General features: G+C 49.7%; 7 protein-coding genes and 1 non-coding gene across 8 annotated transcripts; 4 read left to right on the forward strand and 4 right to left on the reverse strand.

Annotated features, from left to right (window-relative positions):
* Positions 1 to 1,097: 1,097 nt before the first annotated feature.
* V8C40DRAFT_203828 (bifunctional phosphatidyl-N-methylethanolamine N-methyltransferase/phosphatidyl-N-dimethylethanolamine N-methyltransferase) lies at positions 1,098 to 2,484 on the reverse strand. The gene is made up of 4 exons (XM_083212022.1): positions 2,167 to 2,484; positions 2,062 to 2,101; positions 1,959 to 1,975; positions 1,098 to 1,883 (listed from the first exon to the last, which is right to left on the reverse strand). The coding sequence occupies exons 1-4, from the start codon at positions 2,231 to 2,233 to the stop codon at positions 1,369 to 1,371; spliced, it is 639 nt and encodes a 212-aa protein (XP_083074207.1). The 5' UTR covers positions 2,234 to 2,484; the 3' UTR covers positions 1,098 to 1,368.
* A 448-nt stretch (positions 2,485 to 2,932) lies between these two features.
* On the reverse strand, positions 2,933 to 4,674 carry V8C40DRAFT_203818 (RXT2-like protein). The gene is made up of 4 exons (XM_083212021.1): positions 4,497 to 4,674; positions 4,316 to 4,437; positions 4,080 to 4,242; positions 2,933 to 4,028 (listed from the first exon to the last, which is right to left on the reverse strand). The coding sequence occupies exons 1-4, from the start codon at positions 4,567 to 4,569 to the stop codon at positions 2,944 to 2,946; spliced, it is 1,443 nt and encodes a 480-aa protein (XP_083074208.1). The 5' UTR covers positions 4,570 to 4,674; the 3' UTR covers positions 2,933 to 2,943.
* Positions 4,675 to 6,361: 1,687 nt separating this feature from the next.
* On the forward strand, positions 6,362 to 7,894 carry V8C40DRAFT_264911 (Alpha/Beta hydrolase protein; the record flags this gene model as incomplete). Its single annotated transcript, XM_083219581.1, has 3 exons — positions 6,362 to 6,612; positions 6,671 to 6,954; positions 7,014 to 7,894. 3 exons carry the CDS (start codon positions 6,362 to 6,364, stop codon positions 7,892 to 7,894), a joined length of 1,416 nt encoding a protein of 471 aa, XP_083074209.1.
* Positions 7,895 to 8,545: 651 nt separating this feature from the next.
* V8C40DRAFT_264912 (Zn(II)2Cys6 transcription factor domain-containing protein) lies at positions 8,546 to 9,641 on the reverse strand (the record flags this gene model as incomplete). Its single annotated transcript, XM_083219582.1, has 3 exons — positions 8,546 to 8,815; positions 8,871 to 9,515; positions 9,585 to 9,641. 3 exons carry the CDS (start codon positions 9,639 to 9,641, stop codon positions 8,546 to 8,548), a joined length of 972 nt encoding a protein of 323 aa, XP_083074210.1.
* A 561-nt stretch (positions 9,642 to 10,202) lies between these two features.
* Positions 10,203 to 11,162, forward strand: V8C40DRAFT_286700 (uncharacterized protein). The gene has a single exon (XM_083222559.1). The coding sequence runs from the start codon at positions 10,219 to 10,221 to the stop codon at positions 10,858 to 10,860; it is 642 nt and encodes a 213-aa protein (XP_083074211.1). The 5' UTR covers positions 10,203 to 10,218; the 3' UTR covers positions 10,861 to 11,162.
* Positions 11,163 to 11,394: 232 nt separating this feature from the next.
* V8C40DRAFT_t94 lies at positions 11,395 to 11,483 on the forward strand. Its single transcript has one exon. It is a non-coding gene; the product is annotated as a tRNA-Pro (tRNA).
* Positions 11,484 to 11,762: 279 nt separating this feature from the next.
* On the reverse strand, positions 11,763 to 14,002 carry V8C40DRAFT_203933 (amino acid permease domain-containing protein). Its single transcript, XM_083212023.1, has 4 exons — positions 13,574 to 14,002; positions 13,435 to 13,492; positions 12,243 to 13,363; positions 11,763 to 12,188 (listed from the first exon to the last, which is right to left on the reverse strand). The coding sequence occupies exons 1-4, from the start codon at positions 13,880 to 13,882 to the stop codon at positions 11,928 to 11,930; spliced, it is 1,749 nt and encodes a 582-aa protein (XP_083074212.1). The 5' UTR covers positions 13,883 to 14,002; the 3' UTR covers positions 11,763 to 11,927.
* A 1,336-nt stretch (positions 14,003 to 15,338) lies between these two features.
* On the forward strand, positions 15,339 to 16,024 carry V8C40DRAFT_242701 (uncharacterized protein). Its single transcript, XM_083215269.1, has one exon. The coding sequence runs from the start codon at positions 15,415 to 15,417 to the stop codon at positions 15,685 to 15,687; it is 273 nt and encodes a 90-aa protein (XP_083074213.1). The 5' UTR covers positions 15,339 to 15,414; the 3' UTR covers positions 15,688 to 16,024.
* Positions 16,025 to 17,442: the final 1,418 nt, after the last annotated feature.

Consider the following 17,442-nt stretch of genomic DNA (forward strand, 5'->3'; position numbering starts at 1 on the left):
GTGAATCACGCGGCAAAGGAAACAGCCGAAAAAGCCAAGGCGGAAGCTTGAGTCTTCTGATCACTGTCTGGCCAAAGAGGCGCTGTTCCGATGCAGATGACTTGCAGATGGCTTGCTTGTTAGTTGTCGTAGCCGCGATAAAGAGTGATCGGGCGTCGATTATCGTGAAAAAGAGACGAGAACGAATTCCAAAGAAGATTCTCGTCAGCACGGAGCAGTGGCCTCGGTATTTACGATCTGACTCGCTGCGAAGCTCGACCTCGTTGCAACGACGATGTGCATGTAGACCCTGCCAACAAGGGCCCGGGATCTCAGTGCCGTCAACGGAGCACATACATGTAACATACCGCCGTAATACACACATCACATCACATACATGCAATCTTCTTCTTCCTCACCGTCGGAGCCCCTCTCCGACCGGGTTTCCCCGGAACCTTTTTCTGGCACCCTTCATTGAGTCAAAACTCTCTCTACCTAAGTGGAGATGTTCAAGGCTGAGGAAACGAAGTAGCATTTCGGCTAGCCGGTTGCCGCTCCCATCCGGGTTCTCTAGTCTCTGCGCCGCCTCTTATTTCTCTTGCGTTCTTGCGGTCACATGCTTTGGGGGCTGTTTTTTTTCTTACGTTTTCTGTTAGGTTGGACCTTTTTTAGTTTTCTTCCCCAGATGCAGTTCCCCCGCGTCTGGCCGAGTTTCGATTCTCTTTAGGCCGAGAGGCGTTGGCGATCTTGACATCATAGGAGCTGCTCTCATTGCGGCGCCAGAGCTTGCGCGCATCTTTGAACCAAATACTTCGTAGAGCAATTGTTAACCCATGGTTCGGAGGCATCGTGTCAGATACATTAATCACTCATAGCTGCAAGCACTCTTTGCGCCGGGGGCAGTGCAGAACCCACGAGCCGCGCAATGGCATCGGTCTTATGCCGGCATTCAATCGGAATACGACTCTGGATCCGTCGTGCCGGTCTCGATATCGAAGCTCGGGGCAACTCCAATAAGATGTAACGTAAAATAACAAGACGTCCAGACGTACGCGAAGAAAAGCGGAATATGATTCTTCACCTAAATCCTATCCTGTTCAACCCCAATCTAGTGGTATATGTGGAATTCCCAACCATGTTTACTCAATAATCAACCTTCCTTCCAACAAACCGCATCCGAGTCTGTTGAAAGACTTTTTTGTTTTTGTTTTACAGTCATTCCTGGTAGTAGCACAAAACGCCATGCTAGGTGTTCAACTCGCCCTCTCTATCCTTGCCCATGGAGCCTCCCAGCCCCTCTCTCCATCACAGCAATATTCGTACATCTAAATGGCGTGCCACGCAATATCGGCAGTCAAATGTAGACCCGAGGGCCATTTTTTTCCTTCTCTATTTCTGCTTCTTGCCAGATTTGGCCGCCTCACGCTCGCGCTCACGTTTGGCATAAATCCCAGCAGTGAACGGGTCCTCGAACCGCAGGGCGATGATGTACACGATGAGCACGCCGACGGTCAGCGCAATACCAGCGGGCTTGCCAAAGACGAGGGCGGTTCCCAGAAAGTTCATCGTCGAGCCCCAGTACATCGGGGCCGATGTCACATTGAAGGGGAAGCCCGTCACCATCTCGTCCATCAGGATGCCAAAGTAGTCGCCCAGGAAGGTGCCCGTGATGCCCAGGCGCCACGTCGAGGAGACGACAAGGATGTTGCCGATGATGAACAGGGTGTATCCGGCAGCTTGCGAGTACAGCGTCTCCAGGAGCGGGTGTGAGGGCTGCTCCGACAGGGCCGTCTTGTACAGCCAATCGCGGAGGAGGCCCAGCGAGAAGATGGTCGCGGCGAGGGCATAGCAGGCCGGGTAGGGTCTGCCCCCAAACAGCCTTGTCAGGACCTTATTGTGGTATTCTGCAGAATGGCTTGATTGTCAGCTGTTTTGCGACTTGCCAATCGGGAGATCAATCGGGGCATGGGCTTTCGAACCTTGACGAGCGACAATGCTGCAGGAAGACGATGTGTAAGCAAGTTGTACGGTATCACAGACGCGGACCGGAGATTCCATTCCATTGAATTGATTCTTACTTACTTCCAGAAGAGCGGGTTGAAGATGATTGACCCTGCCGAGACTGTATTCCCACTGATTAGACATCTGCCTCTCATCTCGTCTGCCGGAACAGCTCGCGCCGCTTACTCAATAGGCTCTGCTTGTCCAGATCGATATATTCGGCCAGGTCGGCAACGTTGAATGATGACGCCATTGCGGGCTACGTGTGTCTAGGCAGTTTGGCGGACTGTAAGGAAGAAAGTAAACAAGCCAGATGGGATTTCAGAAGAGAGAGTAAGAAAGGCGATAGAATGCACACAATCACAAGCGAGAGAGAAACGTGGCTGTATGTACCAAGTCGGGAATTTGAATCAAACCAAAGTCCAGGGCATAGCGTCATTGAAGGTACCTGCTAACGAAGAGTACATGCAGCTCCAGCTCCTTCCGGGTGCGGGGATTGGTCACTTGGATGGGGCCCTCAACAAAATTGGCGTCTGTCACAAGCAAATTTACCAATTCCAATTCCATTAAGCCGCCTCTGCCAGCCTGGAAAATGACAGGGCATGAGAAAAAAGAGAGAGAGAAACCTATAGAAGAGGATGAAAACTAGCACTAGCTGGTAAAATAAACAGGGGAAAATGTAACCGCTAATCCTAAAAATACACTGCCCATGTATGAGGTAGCAACAGCTCGCGTGTCCAAAGAATCCCCTCCCGATGCCCACGGAATTTGAATCCTCATGGCGTCGCCAAGGGGACAAAAGCCTATGTCCCGCCGACACTGGTCGGCATTTGGTATCTATAAATCCATTCACGTCCCTCACAATACAGAAATCGTCATCATCAGCTCATCCACGAGTCGTGGCTGGTTTGAAATATCCTCCCTCCCTCACAACGCCTTGAAACGCCGCCCATAGTGACATGTTTACCGCCTATTTCGAGTCTTCTTTCCTGCCGTTGCAGTGTCTTCCTCTTCTTCGTCCTGGCCCTTCTTGAGGTCCTCTGTCAGGCCCCATTCTTCCTTGTCGTACCAGTCTTCGCCATCTGACATGTCTCGATTCGGCCCGCAGTGTGCCTCTGCTTTTGACCAGTCCAGTACATCTTTGCGGAGCCTCTGTGCTCTCAAAAGGCCCAGATGCAGTCTCGCTGCCCCTCGACAGACCTCTTCCTGCTTTTGTACATACAAGGCTAGGAGACGCCTGATGTCTTCGGCCTCGTTGTCTGGTAAGCCAAGGTTTCTATCAAGAGAGGCATTTGTAGGCGGTAAGAACATTGGGTGGATGTATGAAGCCTCCGCGTCCTTCTTGGCTTCTGAGTTCTCTTGGGAAGCCTTGTTTGTTGTTTCAACACTATCCTGCATTTGGACGTCCTCGCTGGGTAGACGGCTCCCCTTTTTGCGACCTTGACTTGTATTTTCGGCCGATGGTTCTCTACCGTTTGTATTTCTCCCTGAGCCGCCATTCAGTATGCTTTTGCCGTTCTCTTTTTTCGCGTCCTCAGCTTCATTAGGCTGCTCTTTGGAAGCTCCGTCATCTGTCTCCATTGCCTCAGGCTCCTTGGGGGGTGTTTTCCTCTTCCCGGGTGATTCAGCATCACCCATGGGCACATCGGCATCTGCTGGAGCAGCGGTACCCTGCTCGCCCTGGTTTCCAGGTTCATTGGTACTGGCAGCATGAGTCGCGGACCCATCAGGCCTCTTCTCGCCATTCACCTTGGACGGTGAAGATGTAGTATCGCCCGCCTTGGAGGGATCTTGAGGCTGGTGAGCCTCATTATTTTGAGTATAAAATTCGATGTCGTTGGTGCCGACCATGGTTGAACACGGCACCCAAGTGGAATCGCCGCAGAGCGAGGTCCATAAATGCCGAACCTGCCACAGCGATCGGTTTTCCTTTTGCATTATGCCAGAACTCTGCTTGACTAGCTCTGTGAGGGTATTGGAGGTGAAGGGCTTGGAGAGGACGGGATGGGTTGGGAGGTCGGTTGAAGCAGTGAGGGGCGCGAGGATGTCTGTCAAAGTCAGCGCGAGCCCTGCCCAGGCGGGTTGCACGGCAAACGTACGTTCCAGGCGGATGTTTGCATAGGGATTCAGCTCTGCAGCTGACAGTATGGCCTCCTCGACGCGGGATTCATCGTCGTCGCTGTCGAATTCGTAGCCGTCTTCGTCGACCAAGGGAGGGTTGCGATGGATAATGGACCTTCGTACACCGGCGTATTCGACAGTCTGCGTCAGGTCAGCAAAGTCAGGAATCGCGCCTCACGGGGCTGTGTCTGTGTCTATTGACGGTCGGCCGTACCTCCTTGTAGGCTCCAGGTCCTGCCGAGGGCATCAATTGTCCCTTGTGTGCGAAACGCGCCCTCTTCTTAAGTTTGTTGCCTCGATTCGTAAAGCTTTCGATCTCCGAGTCGGAGTCAGACTCTGTCGACGCCAGCGGGTTAGCGTGATCCGCCTGTGCAGCGAGTGTTTGAAGAGCTCACCATAGGCCCTTCGTTTGAAGGCCTTCTTCATGCCGGCGATGGTCTCGGCAAAGAGCACCTGCTGCGACGCCATGATGGGCAGATCCAGATCCAGATCCCGAGGCCAGCCGACCGATCGAACGAGGGCAGAGAGAAGCGCTGAGCAGGTCGACAGACACGAGGGCTGGAGAGCAGAGAAGAGCAGAACCGAGTCGGCAGCGAGTCTGTGATGGAGTCGTTTAGCGCACTGAAGGCGGCTTCATAGGGTCCTGCAGGGCCTCGTCCAGAAGACCCCAGGGCTTGTGTCATGCACAAAAAGTATGAATAGTAGACAATAGGCTGGAGGAGCAAATTGGCCCACGACGAGGAGAGCGGCAGAACAGCAGCGAGACTGGACAAGGCTGCTTTGGCTCTACCCACTTTTTTTTCCCGGAGCTTCTGCAGCCAGCACAGCCAGGGCCAATCACAGCCCGAGACACGGAAGCTTACTTTTGCCGATGCCGCGCTCGCTGTTTTGTTTGCGCTGTGACTGTGACGTAGCATTGCCGTGATTTACCGGGGTTTAAGCGGAGGTGTCAAGAAGAAAGGGTCCAGCTTGTCTGTCACTCACTGATGGCGTGTGGCTGAAAGACAAAACTCAATTCATTGAATAGAGCTTATTCTGATTCTGTAGAGATCGTCTTTGATGAAAGGTGATGAGAGATGGAGTGGATAAAATACAATGCATACATCATTCCTCCTGTCTGTATGCCTTTCGTTGAGTCATCCTCGCTTGATTAAGGCTTAGAGATGCCTCACCCTACAGAAACACCATTTCTTGATTCACAACTGTCAATTGTGTTTATACGAAGTGTAATTGTTCTGCGTCACTGTAACAAATCCATCTATATCCATCCCCCTGTAGTTTTCCCCTGCCCTCCAAACAATAAGCTCGGCACTCCATCCATCGAATCAAATCCGCCTAGTCTAGATCCATGCGCACGTTCCTGAAGGATTCGTGGCCGCCTTTAAACCGGCTGCCCTCACACAGCGCACGGTTTCTCCTAATTCGTACTGATCGACACTCGGCACTCGCCATTCTTCACCTATAATTAGTTCCATTGTCCAATAAAGTTGCGGTCTGTGCAGTCTTGAAGTCAACTTTATATGAAACCCAATGAGTTAAAACTTTAATCTCCTGGAGATAGCATCATGATACATGTGGAGTGCACATATATCCCTGTACAATGCTGTATCCTGGTCCTTCTTAAGGCTTTCCAACGTCTAAGTCATGCCATTGTTTGTTAAAACAGAGAGATAATTTGTCTGGATGCTCGGCCTACGTAAAAGCAAATGGGCTATGCGTTGGCGGGTGGTTATCCTGGATGAAGGATGAAAGGTTGCAGATCTACTTCGTACAGGAGATATCATCATTCGTCTTCATTGAGACAGAGGCCTCAATGACTTGTATATAAGGCACTAGAAACTCCGGTCAAAGACTGGAAATAAAAACAACAACAAAGCAACCACACAGAACAACTATTATCTCAATTCATATTCTCATCTCATCAATTAATATTGAGTTACACCACTGGGAACTCACCATTATGAAGGTCTCTCTCATCCTAGGGATAATTGTGTCCCAGCTATCCTTTGCAAAAGGTGGATGCCTCCCACAAGTGGATTTAGGATACGAGATCCATGAGGCACTCAAATACAACGTACAGCTCTCTCATCTCTTTCTACAATGGAGAAGCCCTACTAACTTTTTATAGGAGACAACCGACCTCTAAACCTTTAGTAACATTCGATATGCCCAGCCTCCTGTCGATGACCTGCGCTTCTCTGCTCCAAAGCCACCAACAGGCCGAAACCATGTGGTACAGAAAGGCAATGGGTCAATAACCATGTGCCCTCAGGGGTCACCAGGCTGGGGAAGCGCGAATGCGGATTTCGGTCATGCGTTTATAAATGGGAACCTGTCTGATTACAATTACACGGCAGAGCACGCAGCGCAGGAATTGACGACAAAGAAGAATGCACAGACTGTCTTGGAGCTTCCCCAGACAGAAGATTGCCTGTTTCTCGACGTCGTTGTTCCTCGTGCTGTGTTTGAGCGCCGAAACTCGAAGGCTAAGAAAGCTCCCGCATTAGTCTGGTTCGTCTCACCTAAAGAAAAAGAAAGTTTTATGCCATTTGACTGACATATTGGATAGGATGCATGGAGGCGGCTACATCTTCGGATACAAAAATGATGTCGTTGATGCCACTGATCCGGCTGGTCTTATCAATGCAAGCCGCAGCGATGGCTCAGACGGCTTCATATACGTCTCTTTGAACTACCGGCTTGGAGCTTTTGGCTGGCTTGCTGGGCCGTCCCTTGAAGCCGCAAATGGTACCGCAAATGCCGGTCTCCATGACCAACATCTTGCTCTTCAGTGGGTGCAGAAGAACATTCATCTTTTTGGAGGAGATCCAAAAAAGGTGACGCTTAGTGGCCGTACGTATCAACCTTTAATTCTGATGCCCACAAACCTCAAACTAACTTACAATCTTCAGTTTCGGCCGGTGGTGGCAGTACAGTTCATCATATCACCGCATACGGTGGCAAGAAAGGACCACCTCCCTTTGCCAGGGCCTTCATCAACTCTCCTGGATACTTTCCCATTGGCTCCAACTTCCAAGCCGAAAATATCACGCAATATTTCCTCAAGTTCCTGAATGCGGGCACAATCGAGGAAGCTCGTAAGCTCCCAGCCAGAGCTTTGATGGAGGCAAACGTTGCGCATACATCCAGCGTTGAGACCAACTTTGTCTACGGGCCCGCGGTTGATGGAGACTTTGTGCCTGCTTTACCAGGCTTATCGCTCCTTTCTGGAAACTTTCACAAAAATATTGATTTACTACTCAGTCATACACGATATGAAGGCGGCGAGTATTCGCAGCCTTTCGTGCAGAGCGATGATGACTTCAAATCCCTCCTTCATCAGCTCTACCCAGGCATCGTGGATGAAGTGGCCAATTATATCATCAAAGATCTCTATCCTGGGAAAGGTGCAGTGCGGACCATTGATTTTATGGGTGATAGTATATTTGCATGCAACACGAACTGGCTTGCCAGGGTATTTGTCAACCAGATATACAACATGCAGTTTAACATCAGCCCCCCTTTCCACGCGTACGACGAATCGTACATCTGGAAGGGATACGGGAGAAATAACTTCGGAGCTCCCGTAATCGAATCACTGCCAACGTCATGGCAAGGATATATCACCAATTTTATCAAGACTGGCAATCCCAATGGCCGTGGCCTGCCACCATTCCCTCAGCAGGGACAGAATGCGAGTGCCAATATCTTGACTCCGGAAGGTATCATCACTGGACAAGATTCCACTGCCGGACATAGATGTGAGTGGTTACAGAAGGGTCTTTTTGTTTGAGACAAGGGTGTGTGAGATATGAGGTCGGCGAGGAGCAGTGATAATTGAACGAGCTTGTCTTATGTTTGGTGTTATTATCAGTCTTGATCAAGAAGTTAGTTCCATGAGATGCGTTATATCTCAAAGACATAGCGGTTTTATCTATCTAGTCTTGCATGAGTAATATGAATCCCATCTACATCACACAGCAAGGAGCTGTCGAACTTCTCCCTGAAAGCTCCTTTCCAGCATCAATGAGTAGTATCTCGTGATGCACTGGCACCTGCGTCTGCTTTCTTCTCTGCTTCAAACTTTCCAATTTGGCCCTTAACCAGATCGCAATGTCAAACCAATTCGCATCTGGAAAATCCGTTTCGTAATCCCTGACAATGCGTTCAATTTCTACCTCTGTCCCTGCATCGTCTGCCGCAGCCCAGGCAGTGCATAAACTAAGCGGAATAAGTATCGCTCCCAAGGGCCTATAACTCGATGCTCTTGCTGCGATTTTTGCGGCCTCTGAAATGAGAAAGGCAGACTCTATCTTGAGAAGTTCATTGTCTGGTTCGAATATTCGCAGGATGGTGCCAAGGAGGAGTCCGATGGAGACTAGAACGGATGCCACACCTTGGATACGCACATACGCTCTAAATGAGGAGATGTCAGTTTTAGGTGTCATTGATCGGCCATGGCTGTAACATAGGCACAGAGGCTCTTGGATTCGCTAAAGGCGACATGATAGCTGCTTCTTAGGTCATGCAAGTGAAGTTCTGGTTCCTGGAAATAGCCTGGTATTTTGACCATGTGTTCCACTGTGATTGTTTGAGTACCGATCCCTCTGTGGTCATCGACTCCCCAGGGCTTCTCGGGTCCGTAGTACGTCTTCTTCAGGTTAACGAGCCAGGGGCTCAATTTTATACTTGGGTTGGCGATGCTCTCAAATATCTGTAAGAAAAAATGGTTAGTATCTTCCATTTCCGCGGATAGACGAATGCCATACCACGACCATGCACACTGTTACCAGAATCTGACGTTCAAATTCGCCTCGCCAGTCCTTGTCGGATACTCTATTTAGAAGGATTATAATTCCGTTTATGTGGTTGACATTTTGACTTGGCGATTCGGAAAGCCAGCCTTGACAGAGAAGAATTAGATATATGGAACACAGCGAGTCTACTATTTGATCTTTGTCTTCCACCAATGACCCCCGGAGAATGTGCAAAGCGTTGCCGAATTGTGATAGGTTTTCTACAGGCCGTGGTTGTTTGGACTGTACCGCGGAAAGGGTACTCGCGAATGTTTTTGCCGATGCATCAAGCAAATCACTTGTGCTCATGCGTCTAGGTATTTCATTCAGAAAGACGGTCCAACCGGTGACATCGTACCGAGGATCATCAACCTCCAGGACGGACACAAAGGCCCCCGTTGCTAAAGTCATGGCATTACTGGGAGGAGATGATGGATTGCCGACGGATATGAGTGAAGAACTGGCAGTTTCTTGATCGTGATCTTGGGAGCCGGTAATTGGTCTCTTTGATCTACTAGCTGCGGTTTGGACCTTGAACATGAACCGGCGCTGACCTGCACCAACACATGGGATCTGAAGGCGTGCGCAGCGCGAGCACGCTGGTTTCAATGCATCGCACTAAGACATGCAATTTAGCTTCTGGTCTGTAATTGGTCTTGTCTTTTAAACCTGTGTCAAGCTACGAACCTTCTTCTTTTGCTCTCGGCAGGCATCACAACCACGGCTTGATGGGGTCCCGGCCATATCCTCCAAGCGCGCGATTCTACCAAAGAGGAGCTTTGACAATGATGATTATGATGTAAAATTACTGGTTCTGTTTTCCATAATGAGACCAATTGAAGGATTTGTGACAGAGTAGATGGAGGGTGAAGCATGACACTAATAGAAGCCATTGTAGACGATGCGATGCATGGGATGACGTAGAACCTGTACGATTACTTGAGTTGCGAAGGATTCAACCTTGCTATTCCCTGCTATTGGATTGATTGGATGACATGAAGAGGAATAACTTGCTGCGGCTTTGTTGGAGATTGCCACAGCGCATGGTATTTCCTCTTGGGGAAATCGTGTGTAGATCTCAAAAGAAGGATGGTGACGACACAGCCATGAACGCAATAAGCATAGACTAGCTGTAACTAAAGCGATTTGGAGGATCAAAAAGGTTATAAATGATATATGCGAATACTCTGAGAGCGATTTGATTCTCTCCTTCGCCCCCCGATAATCAAAACATGCAACACTGCCAGCATTGATAACTGCCAACACTCTCCATCTTCACTTACACGTAATTAATTCTTGATTATCATATAACACATACACAATGACGAGTTTCTTCTCACGACATTTCTCTAAAGCTTCTAGCGACGCCAATTCTTCTTATCTAGAAACCAACACTGGAGCCTACGACTACACCAGCACATCTCCAACTCTCTGTATCAGCACATCCACGACAAATCCAGGCCTTCTAGTTGTGCAATATGACGGCGCTCCACAGAATACATTACCGTTATATTCAATTGCCCCCCACGCCATGTCGCCAGGCATGCTCATCGTCTACCGCGGCCTTCCCGATCCCACCGGCCAGATGGGTCCCATTGGTCACATCACATGCAGCTCGGAGACTTCAGCCGAGCTAAACATGCGCGGCTGCGCCATGAAGCTCAAGATGAGCCAGCTATCGGGCGACTTTTCCGTTACCGGCACGCCGATGGGCAAGATAAAGTGGAAGTCCAGCCAGCTCACGGGAGGATCAACTCTTACATTGTGCGACAGCAACGGCAAGAAGCTGGCCAAGACGAAGACGAAGAAGGCCGGGTTTGGCGATCAGAAGATTGAGATGCTAGTCCCGTATGATGAGATGGTGGTTGAGATTGCCGTGGTGACGGCGTATCAGGCCAAGGCGGTTACGGAGCGAGCTATTAACAGCGTCGTGGAGTTTATGCAAGCCGTTTCTGGGTCTTAGACAGGCCATGTGTCATGTACCTTGTCAAAATTTAGCGTTTTCTTAGTATGAAATTGATCCTAGCAGCCAAGAATAACTCTCTTCAAACCGTTGAATTTGACAGGTTGGCTCGCCCACAGTAGAAAGAGTCCAATAATCACAAACTCAAACTCCTACGTCTTGACTCACCTACACCATTTCGCTACCCCCTTTGCAAGTTTATATATTTCAAGTCTATTCATCATTGTCGTATGAGAGTATTCTACTAATCAATGTGCTTTTCAAATTTATTTTTTCTTCTCTCCTTCTCTTTCTGTCAGCTTCATCCACATAACGGAGCACAATACGGAGCTCTCCGTGATGCAAGTGCTCCGGTCTCCACCCCGGTCTCCTCCGATACCGCTTCAAATTCCGCTACAATTTTCTTTCTTCGAACCCTGGCATCCACCGAGTCCACAATCTAAATTTCACGATCCACAGACAGCCCACAATGGACAATTTCGATGCCTTGATGGGCAAATTACGAGCCAGCCTCTTCAACAACAAATCATCATCGGTCTGGTGGTCTAGTGGTATGATTCTCGCTTAGGGAAAACCCAAAGTTGTTCTGCGAGAGGTCCCGGGTTCAATCCCCGGCCAGACCCGTTCTTCGGAGCTTCGGCTTAGGAATTTTCTTTTTTGGACTTTTTGCTTGTAACTTTGGGTCATGAGAACCAATTTTTGGTGTTTGTCCTTTGTGTCTGTCTTTCATACTCAATCGTCTGATGGAATGCGTGCAACAAGTTTATATAGGAGTGACCATGTCTACAAGAACTTTTCCATTTGAACCCAATGCTTTGTGGCTATTCTTGGGAGATGACCTGACTCGCGGGCAGTGGAGCGTGCGTTGGTGGCTGTTAAGACTATGAACATCACTTGAGGCTAATATTCAGAGACGCAGTATGATGATTGATCACATGTAAGACGATGAGAAAACGACGGATGCCGAACTTGATAATAGTATATGTACTTCAAATATTAAATTACTTGCATTGATTCTTAAACTGACAACTACATACCGGCTCTCCATAGCCCGGTACGGCATTCGGCTACTGGAACAGCTTATAATAGACACGCTTCCAAGCAGGCTGAGACGCTACCCACTCTTTGTATGCGCGGATCTCATCCCAGTTCAACTCACGGCGGCCAGTGTCAACATCGATTTGGGATACCTTCAGCCACCCAGTGCGCTTCCAGATGTATCCAGCAACCCAGAAGGCAACGACGATGGGGAAGGCGAGGTAGGATTGGAAGAAGCCTTCGGCATCGTTGAGCTCGGATGTACCAGGGGGTGCGATAGCCGTAAAGAACTGAAGTCTGTTAGTATCAAAGTAGACTCTGCATATGTCGAGAATTAAACTTACTTGAGCAGCAAAGCAAATGAAGCAAATGAACAATCCGATCCATGATCCCACAACGCCAAAGATTGCCTTGAAGGGGATCTCATCCAGGGTGTGTCCATGGTAAGCCCATGCTGCACGGAAGCGGATATGAGCAATGCAAATGGCAGCCCAGGCGAAGAGAACGGCAAGACCAGAGAGGGCCTGCAGCCAGTTGAAAACAGTAGGTCCCGAGGCACTGAGGTTGATGTAGGCGAGAGGTCCTGTGAGAAGCATGACAATTGTAGAAGGGAGACATCGTCCGGAGCGATCAATGTAGGTGAACCACTTGGGAGCATATCCCTGCTGGGCCATGGCAGTCAGCGTGCGGGAGCCGCCGTAAACGCTGGAAACACCAATGGAGATGACGGAGATGAGGATAACGGCATTCATGAAGTGGTCGAAGCCGCGGAGACCGGCATAGAGGCCGACAAGGACGAAAGGCGATGCCTTGACGTCGGTATAAGCCGCGCTAGACAGGAGTCTCGGGTCGTCTGAGGGAATCAAGAGCCCGACAAAAAAGAGGCCAAGCACGTAGAAGAGGGTGATTCGCCAAAACACTTGCTTGATGGAGCTAGGTAGTGACTTGACTGGGTTACGACTCTCGGCCGCAGCAAGGCCAACAAGCTCAGTTCCAGTGAAAGAGAAGGCAGCAGTAACGAAGACGGAACAGAAGCCTCGGAAGCCGTTGCGGAATGCACCAGGGTTATGCCAATAATGCGCTCCAATATATTCAGAGTATCTTCCACTCGAAGGGCCACCGCCGAGCACAAGCACAAAGCAGATGATCATGAAGACGAGGGTTGCTGCCAGCTTGATGACCGAAGACCAGAACTCTTCCTCGGCATAGCCAATGCTTCCGAAGATGTTGATGAGGATAATGGCGACCCAGAAGATGGTGATCCAGACGCCGACGCTTATATCCTGATTCCAGTATTGAATGACGAGGGAGCAGACTGTTAATTCGAGTGGTAAGACGACAAACCAGAGGAAGAAATAATTCCATCCGACTGCAAAGCCAAACGAGGGGTCGATGAAGCGAGTTGCGTATGTGTAGAAACCACCGGAAACTGGGTACATGATGGCAAGTTCACCAAGGGCAAAGACTGTGGCGAATTGTGAGCAAATGTGTATAAATCGAGAGGTATTCTGGGATATTAATCGTGCGTGGACTTACCGACGTTGAAGACCATGAAACCGACGACGAGGAAGCAAATCAGAACCGAGGCGGGACCCTGTACAGCGCAGCAAATGTCAGCATCTATCGAATAACCATTTCTCTTTTTCTTGTTTTTTTTTTCTCAATTCTCACTTACACCTTTGGCCAAAGCACCACCGGAACCAACGAAAAAACCAGCGCCAATGGAACCTCCGATGGCAATCATCTGTAAGTGCCGCGTCTTCATCGCTCGGTCCAGTTCCACCAGTCCATGTCCATAGTGCTTCTTCTGGAACGACTTGGCGTTCAAGCCGTTCCTCGTCCAGAAGTCCTCCTCATCGTATGAATTTGTGAAGGCAGCGTCTGATTGCTGCACCACAGCAGTGTCCTGCACGGCCTTGCCTGCGTTTCCCTTCTCCTCTGCTCCCACGGACGGTGAGTCGCCCGAACTAGCCCGCTGGGACATTTTGGGGCTGTTTCGTTGCTCTTTTTGGAGATTTTCCAGAAATTGGGGTATTCACACACAAAAAAAGCCCGTAGCGCGCGGGTTGGTGCCGGCACTTGGAGATCTTGGGCGCAGAATACAGCCTGCCCGAGTCTTCGGGTATCTAATGCAGGGCGGAGGCTAGAATATTTCCAGAAGCCTTCAAAAAAGCACGTCACACGGAACAGGGCAGCAAGGGGAGGGCCGGGAGGGCTCAACACTTTTATATTTTTTTCAACCCCCTTCCTCTTGTGATACTGACACTAACACGCCCAATGCTACACACATCAGCTTGCAGGGCCAACAACACAGCTGAACGGGAGAAACCAGGAAGCGGGAACCCTGAGTCAGTGGACAGAGCCAAGAGAGCTTCCGATAGCCGGGACCGGAGAGGCAAGTCGAGGCCGGTTGTATGATCTGATTCCATTTCGAGAGCCCTTGCGCAGGCTAACGGGGTAGAGCACGGAGCGGTTCTCCTCGTAACATACAAAAGCAGTAACATGGTCTGCGCCTAGCTCCATACACCAAGGGCAAGTATTCCGACGCAGAGAAGGATTCTCGTAGCCGTAGCTCAGCGGAACCGTTCGTAGCCCGCCACTCAGAAAGGCTCGTGGGTCGCCAAGGGAAGCGGCGCCATCGCAGGGACCCAGCTTGACATGTTAATCCCGGCAGATGGATAGGGCGCGAACGACAGGAACCCACTTGTGATGAGACGGCTGGCCAGTCCGCGAGGCTGCTGTTAGGTAATTGTCATGCTAGGGCAGGATGCTGAGATGTGGTTTCACGACAAGACTCCAGCCGCTTGTTCGTCAGAAACTGGATTTGTATTGGCGGCATTGGTGGTGGCACAGAGTCTTGGTGGGTTGTGATTTGAGTTGCTCTCCACTTAGTTTGGTGGATGACTCCAAATTTTACATACAAACATGCTTTTTTCACAGAGGCTTGGAAAACTCATCAGATGCTTGCTCGTGGGGGCAAATTCGGGGAACTCCAGATTTTGAAAGAAAACAAAACGTAACAGACTTTGGGGAAACGGGCTGTGATCTCTTGGCAAGTTGATACCCCGGATCTCCTGGTTGATTTTGAGAAACCGTCTCGAGGATGGACAGGTTGGCAGTTGAGCCTTATGGAAGTAACCAAATCATCATAGACTCGGACATGTGAGCGTTATACATCCCGAGTGAGAAGCGTGCGTGATTAGCAATACGAACAAAGGCAAGATAGGCAAATCAGCTGCTGCATGCAGCAAATTGAACCCATCCCTCCCATCAACCCATGCCCACACCAACCGTTTCACAGCCCAAGAGCCAAGCAAAAAGAGGGCGCAATTAGAGTTGTTCCTCCGCCCTCGCTAGAAGCCCAAGAGAAAACTCAGCCCTTGTCCACTAAAAGAGCTGACCCGCGAGTCATGTCTTCGAGAAGCCCCCCAAACTGGCCCGCTTCCCCGACCTGCCCCAGACCCCGCGACGGCCGCCGGTCTCTTATGTCTCTCCTCCCACCCCCAAAGATTGCCGATGCTTGCCTTTTTCCGAACCCGGTTTGATTCCGCCAGCACCAGAATCGTTCTCGCAGTGCTCACTTGGCTTCTAGAACTTCGCAAACCGTCGGGTGGTTGGTCTTATCAGCGGCTGATTAACGATGAGGCGGCGCCACGTTTGGGTGCCCTGAGAGGTGATTGGCCTGGGTGCCTTGATGCTGGCTCTCCGACGGGATGGATGGCCTCATATCGACATATTAAGGCTGTAGCTGACTCGTCGAGCTTAGGGCGTGATATTGACAGGCAGTAGTGGCTTTATCACTTTAATATTAGGTTGGTTCTATGTTGAACGACTCTTGTAATTACTATCAGGAGATTGTCTCATGTTGGAAGGCATCAGATCATTTCAGTTACCATGAGAGCATTGTAGGCAGTGTAATCCAGTAGATAGGCAAAGAGAAATAATGGAGATGGCACAATTAAAGGTAGACATGTCATGCTTATGCTGGAAAACGAATGCAGCCATCCATTGTATAATTGAAGCTATACAGGTGCGCATGCCTCATGACTTATCTCGGAGTAACGATCAAGAACTTACTACCGCATTCTCCGAGAGAAACTATTAAATTAGAGACAAAGTGATTGGCCAAAGCTTCATTTGCTTATCTCACTTGTCAATTATGGAGTCATCATCGAGGCCAGCCCCAGTTGCAATAGCGCCTCTGTCGTGATCAACACTCTCGCTGCCCTCGTTGAAATAAGCGCCCAAAACGCCAAAGACGCCAAAGACGCCCTCTCCATATCATACCATTTATTGGCTTCGGGTAAACAATCCTGAAATCTCAACAACTCTTATCAAGCCATCCCATCGTAGTCTCACCGCTGGCGCTGCGTGTGGAACTGGAGACAGGCGGATATGCAGTGCCACCTCCGCATCTTCAGCCCGATATCACAGGCATTTGCCTCGGGTATTTCGGTTAACTTCGTATTTCAAACGATGGCATTCACCTTGTGATACCATTTCAAGCCTCGCCGTTATGGAGCTGAACGACATGCTGCTGCTAGTACTGATTGAGGACATCCGTAGCGAAGTAACCCAAGAGTCTTGGCCACCTACTTTGCAATCTAGAAGTTCTCCATACGACAAAGGGGTCAATCGTCAACGGCTAGCCACCTACCACCTGCATAAGTCTAGGATATACGTGTGGGGGGATCTCTCATCATGCATTGCAAGTCGTATGTCTGCCAAGGGCGTCGTAGCACGAGTAATTTCAGCTACCCTGCTTGCACCCAGCTCAAGAAAACTTGCGCAGTCTTCAACAACTCAACTTTCTGCAACCACGACATGATCAATCTCCAGCCCAGATAATACTTTTGGAATCTTCCCTTCGCTACTCTTTATAACCACAAATCGGGCATTCTCTCTTTCTGTTTGATAATTCTATTACCCATTTAGGAAGACCGGAGCCGAAGCGACGGCCCGTTGTGCGGAGACTTCAGCTCCGGAAATGCTTGAGAAGGGTTGAATTGGAATGGATCCAAAGCCTCATTGAGGTTTTGCATAATACGGCAAATACGAGTAACGACATCGTTAAAGGTGGTCAAAAGCCTGAGAAGGGGTGGAGGGTATTCAAGTTATGCAATGTAAGCAGCAATTGCGAACAATGTCACCTCAACAGTAAAAGAATATTGGCATCACATTTACGTCGAATTACTATCACATATCTAAGATTTCGTGCCATAGTTAGATGCAACCTTTAGCAAACTCGAGGCTTTGTCAAAGCCGCAGATCGCAAGAGACCTCCCCTCGTCATCTAGCTCAAGCTCTAAGCCGTCACGCTCTCTAATGGTGTCCAGGTCCATGCCGCCGCCCAGGCTGCCCATCAAGCTTCTGCCCCTATCACTATGCATCTCTTCGGTTGCCAAGATGCGGGCATGATTGAATAAGCATTCGAGCTGCCGTCCGACTCCATTATGGTGGCTGTACCGCATCCTTCTAGGAAGACAAAATTTGCCAAGACGAAGGAGCAGGTTGTCTACTGCCAAGCCCACAACAAAGTGGCGA

Source organism: Trichoderma camerunense (genome assembly GCF_050948025.1).
Source record: "Trichoderma camerunense strain CBS 138272 chromosome Unknown V8C40scaffold_7, whole genome shotgun sequence".
Lineage (NCBI taxonomy): Eukaryota > Fungi > Ascomycota > Sordariomycetes > Hypocreales > Hypocreaceae > Trichoderma > Trichoderma camerunense.

Excerpts from the sequence above, each read along its gene's own strand:
- V8C40DRAFT_203828 (XM_083212022.1), bottom strand. The coding sequence starts at position 2,233 with ATGGCGTCATCATTCAACGTTGCCGACCTGGCCGAATATATCGATCTG. Across the intron at positions 2,102-2,166 it reads GGACAAGCAGAGCCTATTGA|TCTCGGCAGGGTCAATCATC; the intron begins GTAAGCGGCGCG and ends GTGGGAATACAG.
- V8C40DRAFT_203818 (XM_083212021.1), bottom strand. The coding sequence starts at position 4,569 with ATGGCGTCGCAGCAGGTGCTCTTTGCCGAGACCATCGCCGGCATGAAG. Across the intron at positions 4,438-4,496 it reads CTTCAAACGAAGGGCCTATG|AGTCTGACTCCGACTCGGAG; the intron begins GTGAGCTCTTCA and ends TGGCGTCGACAG. Across the intron at positions 4,243-4,315 it reads GACCTGGAGCCTACAAGGAG|ACTGTCGAATACGCCGGTGT; the intron begins GTACGGCCGACC and ends GACCTGACGCAG.
- V8C40DRAFT_286700 (XM_083222559.1), top strand. The coding sequence starts at position 10,219 with ATGACGAGTTTCTTCTCACGACATTTCTCTAAAGCTTCTAGCGACGCC.
- V8C40DRAFT_203933 (XM_083212023.1), bottom strand. The coding sequence starts at position 13,882 with ATGTCCCAGCGGGCTAGTTCGGGCGACTCACCGTCCGTGGGAGCAGAG. Across the intron at positions 13,364-13,434 it reads TTTCATGGTCTTCAACGTCG|TCTTTGCCCTTGGTGAACTT; the intron begins GTAAGTCCACGC and ends AATTCGCCACAG. Across the intron at positions 12,189-12,242 it reads TCATTTGCTTTGCTGCTCAA|TTCTTTACGGCTATCGCACC; the intron begins GTAAGTTTAATT and ends AACAGACTTCAG.
- V8C40DRAFT_242701 (XM_083215269.1), top strand. The coding sequence starts at position 15,415 with ATGCTTGCCTTTTTCCGAACCCGGTTTGATTCCGCCAGCACCAGAATC.